This window comes from Natrix helvetica (genome assembly GCF_964273705.1).
Source record: "Natrix helvetica genome assembly, contig: HAP1_SCAFFOLD_368, whole genome shotgun sequence".
NCBI classification, from domain to species: domain Eukaryota; kingdom Metazoa; phylum Chordata; class Lepidosauria; order Squamata; family Natricidae; genus Natrix; species Natrix helvetica.
In genome coordinates this window covers 1-11,690 of record NW_028113415.1, presented here as the reverse complement: position 1 = coordinate 11,690, position 11,690 = coordinate 1, and the positions used below count along the sequence as shown (strand labels likewise).

Here is an 11,690-nt window from a genome sequence, read left to right as displayed (position 1 = left end):
CTTAAAAACTTCCAGTGTTGGAGCATTCACAACTTCTGGAGGCAACTTCTGTTCCACTGATTCACTGTTCTCACTGTCAGGAAATTTCTCCTTAGTTCTAGGTTGAGAGTAAAACTTAGCTCTTGACTTACGACGATTCCTTTAGTGACTGTTCGAAGTCCCAACAGCACTGGGGGGGGAAGCGACCTACGACCATTTTTTCACCCCCTCATGGCTGTTGCAGCATCCCCATGGTCATACGGTCAAAATTCAGAAGGCCTGGCAACTGACTTGTACTTATGACAGTTGCAGCCTCAAAAGGGTCATTGTGATCCCCCTTTTGTGACTTTCTGACCTGCAAAGTCAACGGGATTCACTTAACAACTGTGTTACTTGGGCTTAACAACTGTCGTGGGCTCACTTAACACGCTGTGGCAGGAAAGGTCATGAAACGGAACACAACTCGCTTAATGGATGCCTCACTTAGCAGCCGAAACGTCAGGCGTCCTTGAAGTCGTAAGTCTAAAACAACATTGTTGTGATCGCCAGGAGAGACGGAAGGGAGTTGGAATAAATAAACAAAGTTAAAACGTCCTGTATTCTTAGCTTCTACCCAGCCTCACCAACGGAAGATGGGGTAACTACTCTCTTTCATAGATGAATTATCACCATGGCAACTGCATCGTTCATCTTCTGGTCCCTCTCAGCTCAGTGGGAAAAGGCTGCAGTGACGTGTGCTGAGACTGCAAAACAGAAAGGACTTTTTGGCCCATATGGGAAAGCGCATCGAAACGGCCGTTGTCAGCAAGTTTACAGCTGCTGTTGAGAGAGACAACACACATCCATGGCCGTCATAATGGATGGAGCTAAGGGCCCAGTGCAGAGACTTATGACGTCTTGGGGGGGGGGGGAGGTCACGTGTGTTGTGGCCTGTCAGTGACCAGCAGAGCTGGCAGCAGAGTCAGACAGTGAGGAGGTTGGGGAGGAAGATGGGTCAGTCCTGGAGTCTGGGGAAGGCTCTGAGGAGGGCTCTGTGTCGGAGGCAGAGAGGCGGCCAGGGCCGTATGCCAGTTATCAGCTGCCTTCAGAGTCAGACATCAGTGAGGCAGAGGAACAGCTGGAGCCTGTTCCCAGTGTGCGCATGCGCAGAGTTGCCAGAGGAACAGCTAAAGAACAGGGGTCGACTTGGGAGTAAGGCCACAGGTGGACGATGAATGGCCCTTCCCAGAGGAAATAAAAGAGGAGCGAAAGGGGAGTGGAGTTTGCAGGAGACAATTAGTTCCCTTAATTGGTTTGTGACTCTCCGAGATTCCTTGCCAAGTTCTGCAGATATCAGCCTGGCAGCTCTCCAAGCCAGAGTAGGTCTGTGACTGTAAATCCTCAAGACTTTGCTGGATGTGAATGAGCAGCATTCACAGTCACTTAATAAAAGGGTTTTTTGTCGGGACAAGGAGTTTGCTTCAGGCTCTCTGTCAGCCTCGGTTAGAACAAAGTGATCCCCTTTTGCAACCTCCTGACAAGCCAAATCAATGGGGAAGCCAGATTCACTTAACAACCATGTGACTCATTTAACAACAGCAGGGACTCGCTCAACCACTGCGGCGAGAAAAGTCAAAAATGGGGCAAAACTCACTTAACCGATTTCTCGCTTAGCAACGTACATTCTGGGCTCCGTTGCGGTCGTACATTGTGATCAACCCGTACGTCAGAAAACAAGCTTGATTTAACAAACAATAGAGTAGGCTCAATATGTGCTTGCTCCAGAAGGAAATCATTCTTATTGACTTCTATTTTATTTTATAACCCAAAATTGGAAAGAGAGAGAGAGAGAGAGAGAGAGAGAGAGAGAAAATCGGAGATTCGGTGCACGAAGTTTCCTCCCTTCCTTTCTTGTCTTAGATGTGGCTTACTGGCTGAGAACATCTGGTTTTTTGATGTAACTACTAGGAACTTTAATTACATCCAAATTGGGAACACTGATTGGAATAAAATACAGTCGGAGCCGTTTAGAGTCGTAAACTAAGACCTGATTTTGTTTTGGAAATCGTTAGGCGCCAAAACAAGCCACGGGTCACTTATAATGGGGAAAATGAGTGCTGAACTGTGATTTATGTTGTATCCGAGGCAGAATTATTTTGCCTGGAGACGCTTGGATCTAGTGGTGAAATTCAAAAATTTTCCCGACTGGTTCTGTGGATGTGGCTTGGTGGTCATGTGACCGGGTGGGCGTGGCTGCACAACTGACTCACAATTGAAAAGCAGATGGACTTCACACAAAATGTCGCCTGCAACAAGCAAGGAACCTCACAGAGTCACAGAGAGCTCAAAAGCCAACTATCAGACTTTACACAAAAATAACACAAAGGCTGCACAACTGACTCACACAGAATATAAAAGCTGCTGGACTTCACACAAAACGTCCCCTGCAAAATGTCCCCCATTCCTGTCCCCTGCAGGAACCTCACAGACAATAAGGCACGGCTGATTGTCACACAGCTGATCGTCGGAACTTTTTTTTTTTACTTTTTTAAACATTTTTTTACAACTGGTTCAGGCGAACGGTGCCGTTTTTCACTACTGGTTTGAGTGAACGGTGGCTTTTTTTCACTACTGATTTGAGTGAACGGTGGCTTTTTCACTACTGGTTTGAGTGAACGGTGGCCTTTTCACTACTGATTTGAGTGAACGGTTGCTTTTTTCACTACTGGTTCGAGTGAACAGTGCCATTTTTCACTACTGGTTTGAGTGAACTGTGGCTTTTCACTTCCTGGTTCGAGTGAATGGTGGCATTTTTCACTGTTGGTTCGAGTGAACAGTGCCATTTTTCACTACTGGTTCGAGTGAACGGTGGAGTTTTTCACTGCTGGTTCGAGTGAACAGTGCCATTTTTCACTACTGGTTCAAGTGAACGGTGGCTTTTCACTGCTGGTTCAAGTGAACAGTGCCATTTTTCACTATTGGTTGGGCGAACCAGCCCAAACCGGAAGCATTTCACCCCTGCTTGGATCCCAACTTTCAAAGCACTCAAAACGAGATTAAAATTAGAATCCCTTTTAAGGCCTTGGGGTATATTTCAAAAGCAAACATTGATCGGTTGAACACAATCCTTTTTTCCTGCACCACAAAGTCCTTCAGTGGTTTTCCGCTGCCATCAAAATCCGTAATAAAACAGCCTTTAGGCTCAAATCAAGAGAGAAGTGGGTTCAAATCCTGAAGCCAGCTCAATACACCAGAGTTGTTCTGTTTTTGGATAAACCGTTTCTTTGCATTTAGACAGGAGAACCCCTTAGTGAAAGGGTGAAGTTATACCATACGACAGATAACTGAACAAAAGAGCTTTAAAATGCTGGCATGATTTTATTTCATTTCTTGAAATAGGAGGCTGCGTAGAATTCATCCCCGCTGTGGATTAACCAATGGTGCCACCTAGCGGCATTCAGCCCTAAATGGACTTTGTGCAACGACACACTTTTTCATCTATGAGACAGTCCCATTGAATAAATAAAGAAGCTTTCATTGAGCAGATCCTTTTCCAGAGCTAAAAATAACCCCCATTCCTCAGCCGGCCAGCAATCCAGGCTGGCTCAGGAATTCTGGGAGTTGAAGTCCACAGGTCGCTGTAGTTCTCCACGCCTGCTTTAAGTCAGGGGGAAATGGATGCACACACACTATAGCAAGGGGCGAGTCTCAAAACTTGGCCACTTTTAAGACTGGCGGACTTCAACTCCCAGAATAGCTGGCTGGGGAATTCTGGGAGTTGAAGTCCATGAAGTCTTAAAGCTGCCAAGTTTGGAGATTTGACAGCTGAACTGGAATATAATCTTAGAAGTCTTTCTGCAAGGCAATTTAATGACCGTCAAAGGTGAAACCACTATACTTGGTTTAAATGAGAGTGACGTAAGGAGACGCAAGAATCCCAAGGGAGGAGTATGGGAGGGTGGTCCAAAAAGTAAGCAGAATTGAAATACTAAAAAGGGCAAGAGATGATGGGTAAATATAGAATACTTCTTAATATACGATTTGTTTGATAAAGAGTTAGAAAATGGAAGTAGAAGTAAGAAATGGGGAAAATATTACTACATGTATCGCTATGCAATATATTATAATTACCACGTAGGCACAAATGATAGAAGCAGAAAGATTATTATTAGATCTACTTGAATAGTATTATTAGTATTGTCTATAAAGTAAGTTGATCATTATTACTATTATTATTATTATTTTAACTACTATTATTAATCTTGGAATTATTATTAATATTTTGTAAATCTAAAATGACTCAGACAATACAAGCACTTATGTGTGCTTAAAGAAAAGAGGTATAAATAAAAATTATTTTAAAAAAAGCTGAAACCACCACTTGGCTGGTGTTTGTTTGCAATTGGCTTGCAATCTCAAAATATGCAAACCCATCTTGCAGTTGGTGGTGTCAAAAGACACAAACCCCAGCTTTTGCACAATATTGGAAAAAAGTATTTGCACAATATTGGAAAAAAGTATTTGCACAATATTGGAAAAATGAGAACACTCCATCAGATGAGGATGTAATTTGAAAAATATTAGACTGTGCGGAGATGGACAGATCGACATTAAAAATAAAGGACAAAGACGACACAGAATATAACTTAATATGGAATAGACTTTACGAGTGGGTAGAGATAAGAGCTAGAAATTAGATGAAGAAAGATTATTGCTATGTATGAATTAAATATACATGTGGTTTGTAATTATAAACATGCTGATATAATTAACAGAATTACAAATAAGCTAATATAAAGAGAAATTTAGTGACAATTATTATGTTACACTATTAGTATGTGTTAATGTGTTTTGTTCTTTCTTTAAGTTTTTTTTTTAATAAATGATATGCCCTGACAATATACTGTATTCAAAATGTTTATGAATATCTCATGGCTGGAAAGTATGATTAGATAATGAATAGATCTGAAACCTGAGAAATTTTGTTGGGCTTGCTTCCAGGAAATCATAATAAGGATAACACATATTTGGTTCTGGACATCTTAAAAGCAGCTAGGATCACATATGGACATTGTTGGAAAAAGACAGAAACCCTTGCGTATTATAATCAAAAAAAAATTCTGGAATGTGCAAAGATGGTTAGGTTAACCCTAAAAATTAAAGGAAAAGAAGATTCGGACTATTTCATAACATGGGAACTATTCTACAAATGGTTAAGTGACTGATACTGAGGTTAGAGGAGTGGAATTAGGTGAAATCTGGTCTACAGGAGAAAGAAAAACAGATGAGTAAATGTTTGTTGACGGTTATATGATCGGTACTATAATGGAAGATAATACATGTCATAATATGATTGATGTTATCGCATATTTATCTATTTATTACTGCATATTTGTTTATAGGTATGCACTCACTATGACAATGATGTTTGCATGCTCATATGTATATCATCCTGGACCCCTAGAGAGCACACTGCTCAACGTGGAAATGGAATGTGTGATATAAAACAATAAAAAATATTTCGAACCCATTTCTGCATCTTCCTTTCATTCTTTTCACCCAAGTTGTGAGTCACACCCCTCGCTTGCCAACTGCAAAGCTAGCCTCATAGGGTTTAAGCTCCCTTCTGGAGCCTCAAGCTGGGTCTTAAGTTAAGGGTGAGACAAAACAGCCAGAATCTTCCCCTGGTTGCGTTTTGCTAGGCGAACAATCAATCGTTTTCATAAACAGGCACAACCTACCTTCCTGCAGCATGGATTGGGACAGCTGAACCGCTTCACCTCCTTGTCCAGGAGAGCCGGGAAGTTGCAAAAGGGACATCTAGAAACCAGAAGAAGAGCGAGTGAGGGCTTTGAAGGGGAAGCTGTTGTGGCCCGCCAGTGGCCAGCAAAGCTGGCAGCAGATTTGGACAGTGAAGAGGTTAGGGAAGGCTCTGATAAGGGCTCTGTCGGAGGCAGAGAGGGGGCCAGGGCCGTATGTCAGTTATCAGCTGCCTTCAGAGTCAGACATCAGTGAGGCAGAGGAACAGCTGGAGCCTGTTCCCAGTGTTCGCATGCACAGAGTTGCCAGATGAAAGGAGCAGCTAAAGAACAGGGGTGGACTTGGGAGTAAGGCGGTGGACCCTCCCAGAGAAAATAAAAGAGGAGCAAAAGGGGAGTGGAGTTTGCAGGAGACAATTAGTTCGCTCAATTGGTTCGTGACTCTCCGAGACTCCTTGCCAAATTTTGCAGAGATCGGCCTGGCAGCTCTCCAAGCCAGATAAGGTCTGTGACTGTAAATCCTCCCTTGAAAGACTTTGCTGGAGGTGAAGGAGCAGAACTCACAGTCGGTTAATAAAAAGGGGTTTTGAAGGGTGGGAGGATGCTCCTAAGCCTCTCCCGTCTCCCGTCTCCCAAATTCGGCCTGGGCAGCGAGCTTTACCTGACGAGTTCATCGGCGCAAGCAGCCGACACTTCCTCCTCGGCTTTCCTCTCGTAGTATTTGCAAAGGATGTTTTCAGGAAGCACTTTCTCCAGTTCCGTGGTGGGGAAGGAACAGGTGCAGCTCCCTTCCATGCAGCTGAGCTCCGACTGCGTTCAGGGAAGGAGGGGGAGGAGGAGGAAGGGAGGACATGAAGGTTACAGGCCTGGAGTGAGGTTTGTGCATGTCAGGAGCTGCGGTGGTCAGCCTGCAAGAAAGCCACCAGGCCCAGAGACCCCCAAGGAAGCCACAGTCCTCCTATTGACCTCCTTCCACCCACCCTCCACGAATCCCAGCTGATTAAAGACGGCGTCTCTCACCTTCCCGGAGCCAAAGACGGCCTCCTGGGCGTATTTTATTAAGCACTCCTTGCAGAACAGGTGTCCGTCAGCGCACTGCGTCAGCTCTTCGAACGCAAATTCCCCGTAGCAGCAGCGGCATTCGATCATCTGGCCGTCCTGAAAAGCAGACACCCCCAACCCCCGCCCCCCAAGGGTGAGCTCTTTATCGACTGCTCTGCTTAGAAGAGGCTCCCTCTTCTAAGGGAAGAGCTAAAGAACAGGGGTTGACTTGGGAGTAAGGCCACAGGCAGGCAATGAATGGCCCCTCCCAGAGGAAATAAAAGAGGGGTGAAAGGGGAGTGGAGTTTGCAGGAGACAATCAGTTCGCTTCATTGGTTCGTGACTCTCCGAGGCTCCTTGCCAAGTTTTGCAGACATCGGCCTGGCAGCTCTCCAAGCCAGATAAGCCGGTGGGTTGTTTTTTTTTTGATAAAGTGACCGATACGATTGGCCAGAGATGCCTTTTGGCTACTTACTTTTTGATACTGCTCCTCATTCATCTGCAGGGCGAGAAGGAAGTCTGCATGCTGACAAAGGGAGAAAAGACACATTTAGCACTGGTAATAGTATGTTATGTTATAAACTAATAAAAAAAAGAAATTGAACAAATGAATGAAAACAAATTTCAAGTGTATCCCATGGAGAATACACGGAGTATTTTGAGGAGTTTTGCACCGTGTTTACTGTAGGTTCAACCTACAGTGGTCCGGTTTTTGAGTTTACGGAGCTACGTATGCGCAAGGGGGGGGAACACACACACCCTATTCTCCTCCCACCCGGGGCTTGTAACTACCTCTGCCATCTCTTTGATCTTCTGTTCGTAAAACTCCCTCTCCAGCTGCACGGGGGGCAGCAGGGAGAGCTGGTCGTAACTTCTCCAGTGACGCCTCTTGTTTTCCAAGAAAAACATGCGCTTCTCAATCTTCGTGTCACCTGAAGCATAGTTGGAAAGCAGGAAGAAAAATGAAATCTCAAATGCGTCTCTTAATAAAGAAGAGCTGGAACTTCTTTAATGTGGAACTTCTGTAACTCCTGGAATGTGTGAGAAAGCAAGTCTAGAATTGCTGAGAGGAGGTTTATTTTCTTTAAAAGGGAATTATTTATCCAGTAGGATTTGCACGGGTGAATTTTGATTTCCGGCTCTCCGGATCGCTTCTTGTACAGCTTGACTTTGGAGCAAGCTGTAGAAAAATCTGAACTTTTCTTGTCTTTCGTTCGAAGACGTTTCACTTCTCATCCAAGGAGCTTCTTCAGCTCTGACCGGCTAGTGGGGAATGGAAGGATTTATATTCCCTGCAGACAGCTGGTCATTTGCGTACTTTTATTAGAGGGTCGTTGAGGCCACTTGGAAGTTTAAGTGCAGCACTTCCAAGAAGACTCCACTCCCATTTGCACCGCTCAGTTGACTCAGGACAAGCCTCCAAGTGGCCTCAATGACTCTATAAGGTAAAGATTCCCCTCGCACATGTGTGCCAGTCGTTCCTGGCTCTAGGGGGTGGTGCTCATCTCCATTTCAAGCTGAAGAGCCAGGACTGTCCGAAGACGTCTCCGGGGTCATGTGGCCGGCATGACTCAACGTCGGAGGCTCACGTAACACAGTTTCCTTCCCACCAAAGGTGGTTCCTATTTTTCCACTTGCATTTTTTAACGTGCTTTCGAACTGCTAGGTTGGCAGAAGCTGGGACAAGTCACGGGAGCTCACTCCGTTACGCGGCGCTAGGATTCAAACCGCCGAACTGCCGACCTTCCTAATCGACCAGCTCAGCGTCTCAACCACTGAGCCACCGCGTTCCTCTCAATGACTCTCTTAAAAAGAATGCAAATGACCAGCTCTGTCTGCAAGGCATATAAATCCTTCCGTTCCTCACTATCCTGCCAGAGCTGAAGAAGCTTCTTGGATGAGAAGCGAAACGTCTTCAAAAGAAAAAAAACTAGAAAGTCCTCTTGGAAAAAAAAGCACCTTTGGGACAATCATGAGGACTATGGAGGACTGAGTATCTCCATAGATTCTTCCCACCGGAAGATCAACCAGATCATGCTTTCTCAAATATTCATGCTGAAACACTGAAATGGAGACTCATCTCTCTGGATAAAACAGCCACTTATTTTTTATATATATTCCGCCACCAAGAGTTAGACCCACCTCAAAAAAAGAGCCCCCTCCCTCAAAAGCCAAACCTACCCTGCTCAAATTTGAAGTCGATGTAAGAATACTGATTCATTTCTTTCCTCCTTTTTCGCTTTCCGCTGGTTTCGGGAGATAACTCCTGCCATTTTTTGATGGCATCGGAGAAGGCCTAAATGAAGAGGGAGGGGGGGGAAAAACTATGAACCCAGATGTGAAGATGGAACCACAGATTTAAATTAAAGCGTCCGCAGCTATCTGGAATGGGGAGGATATAAGTCTTCATGCTACTCTCAAAAGGCAGGGAGGCCTCAGGCAGCCCCAACCCCACTCCCACCCCCGAAAAATCCTAGTTGCAGCTGCGTCTTTGAAAGGTTGTAAACGAAGTGTCACTTTTTACAGGGACAGAAGAAAATTATTATTCCCACAACTGGAGAATGGAGCTTCTAGGGATGGTTAAATGAACGTCTTTGATCAGAGGAAAAAAACAGGATCTACATTTATATTTTGCATTTATCTGCATGTGTTTATTTTCAGGAAAGGAAGGAAGGAAGGAAGGAAGGAAGGAAGGAAGGAAGGAAGGAAGGAAGGAAGGAAGGCATAATGGTACAGGTGTTAAAATGCAGTGTTGCAGGCTAATTCTGCCCTGCCAGGAGTTTGATCCTGACTGGCTCAAAGTTGACTCAGCCTTCTGTCCTTCTGAGGTCAATAAAATGAGGACTTAGATGGTTAGAAGCAAGAGGCTGATTCTGCAAACTGCTTAGCGAGGGCAGAGAAGGATTGGGAGACGGTATATAACTCTAAGTGCTATTGCTCGTGAAGGAAGAAAGGGAAGGAAGGAGAGGGAGCCATAGTGGTGCACTTTTTACAGTGCAATGTTTCAGGCCAATTCTGCCGACTGCCAATAGTTCGATCCTGCCCAGCTCAAGGTTGACTCTTCCATCCTTCCGAGGTTGGTAAAAGGAGGACCCAGATTGTTGGAGGTAATCGGCTGACTTTGTAAACCGCTGAAAGTGTGCTACCAAGCACCGTGAAGCAGCATATAAGTCTAAGTCCGACTGCTAGTAGCGTTACCTGCTTTGGGATCTTACCCTGAAGTCCCTTTTAGGCCCTGAGATTTGGGAAGGACTGAAGTCATAGATCGAATAAAGCAGGGGTGTCCAAACTTGGGAACTTTAAGACTTGTGGACTTCAACTCCCAGAATTCTGGGAGTTGAAGTCCACAAGTCTTAAAGTTCCCAAGTTTGGACACCCCTGGAATAAAGCAAAGGAAAACTCGAGGTAAATGAAGGTGAACAGTTTTCTTTTTAGAACGGCATTTGGTCAGCCGGGAATTGGGTGTTTAGTAACACCCCCCACCCCGAGCCAAGACTCTCAGACACAGAGCCGTAAGCAATGCAGAAATAGATGAATATTAATAGATTCTGTTAAATGTTATGGGCTCCTGACGCTTTTAATCATTAAGCTGCTGTCTGGATTTTGCCGACTGCCCTACTCCTGGGAATTGGGTTTTTCTGCACTATTTCCTTCAGTGACGGCTATTTGTCTGGGAAACGTTAGAGACAGTGAGATGCCTTTGATAAACAGGAGGGAAGATGGCCAGAATTATTCGGAGCAGTTGGGGTTACATCACCACCAACCCAGTTTCACAGGCATTTCCCTGCTGGTAGTCCTTAAGGTAAAGGTTCCCCTCGCACGTGTGTGCTAGTTGTTCCCGACTCTAGGGGGCGGTGCTCATCTCCGTTTCAAAGCCGAAGAGCCAGCGCTGTCCAAAGACGTCTCCGTGGTCATGTGGCCGGCATGACTCAACGCCAAAGGCCCACGGAACGCTGTTCCCTTCCCACCAAAGGTGGTCCCTGTTTTTCTACTTGCATTTTAACGTGCTTTCGAACTGCTAGGTTGGCAGAAGCTGGGACAAGTAATGGGAGCTCACTCCATTATGCTAGGGATTCGAGCCATTGAACTGCCAACCTTTCTGATCGACAAGCTCAGCGTCTTAGCCACTGAGCCACCACGTCCCTAGCCGTCCTCGACTTACCACCATTCATTTACAACCGTTCAAAGTTGCAACAGCATTGGGGAAAAAAAGAGACACACAATTGTTCTCACACTTAACAACAGACAGCTGCACCATCCCGCTGATCCCCCTGATCCAAATTCGGACACACAATTGGCTGACTCATATTTATGACGTTTGCATAATAACCTGATCCTCCTTTTGTGACGGGGAACCCAGATTCACTTAACAGCCAGGTTACTCCCTTAACAGCTGTGGCGAGGAAGGTTGCAAAATGAGGCAAAACTCACTTAACAACTGTCCCACTCAGCAATGGACATGCGGGGCTCCGTTGTGGTCATTAAGTCGAGGAACTACCCATATCAGAAGCCTTTGAATTCCGGGCACCTAAGGAGTTTCTTTTCTGAGCCCGGCCCGCGCTTCTCCCTTTCGGACGTAAAAGAGGGGAGGTTCCTAGCAAGGAAGGAGGGGGAGAAGCAAGAGGCGAGAACCTTTCGTGTAATTGCATAGTGTCCCTTGAGTTCATGGAGTGCCCACTTGATGTCTTGGCTGCTCAGCATCTTGAAGTCGGCCATGAGGAGGTCGGCGGCTTGAATGAAGCAACGTTGGTCGAGCGGATCCAGTTTGGAGAAGTCAAAATAGTCCACTTTAGGCACCTAAAGGAGGAAGAGGAGGAGGAGGAGGAGGAGGAAGAGCAGGAGGGAAGAGAAGGAGGAGGAGGAAGGAGGAGGAAGTGGGAGGGAAAAGAGGAAGAGGGAGGAGAAGAGGAGGAGGAGGAGGAGGGAAGAAGA

At 45.5% G+C, this 11,690-nt stretch overlaps 1 protein-coding gene across 1 annotated transcript; it reads right to left on the bottom strand.

The window, feature by feature from the left end:
• Nucleotides 1–5,671: 5,671 nt before the first annotated feature.
• LOC309382405 (E3 ubiquitin-protein ligase RNF216-like) lies at nt 5,672–11,555 on the bottom strand (the record flags this gene model as incomplete). The annotated part of the gene is made up of 7 exons (XM_081971925.1): nt 5,672–5,778; nt 6,379–6,527; nt 6,738–6,875; nt 7,234–7,284; nt 7,551–7,690; nt 8,940–9,054; nt 11,391–11,555. Coding segments are annotated over 7 exons (858 nt in total), but the record flags the coding sequence as incomplete, so codon positions are not given.
• Between the last annotated feature and the right edge of the window lie 135 nt (nt 11,556–11,690).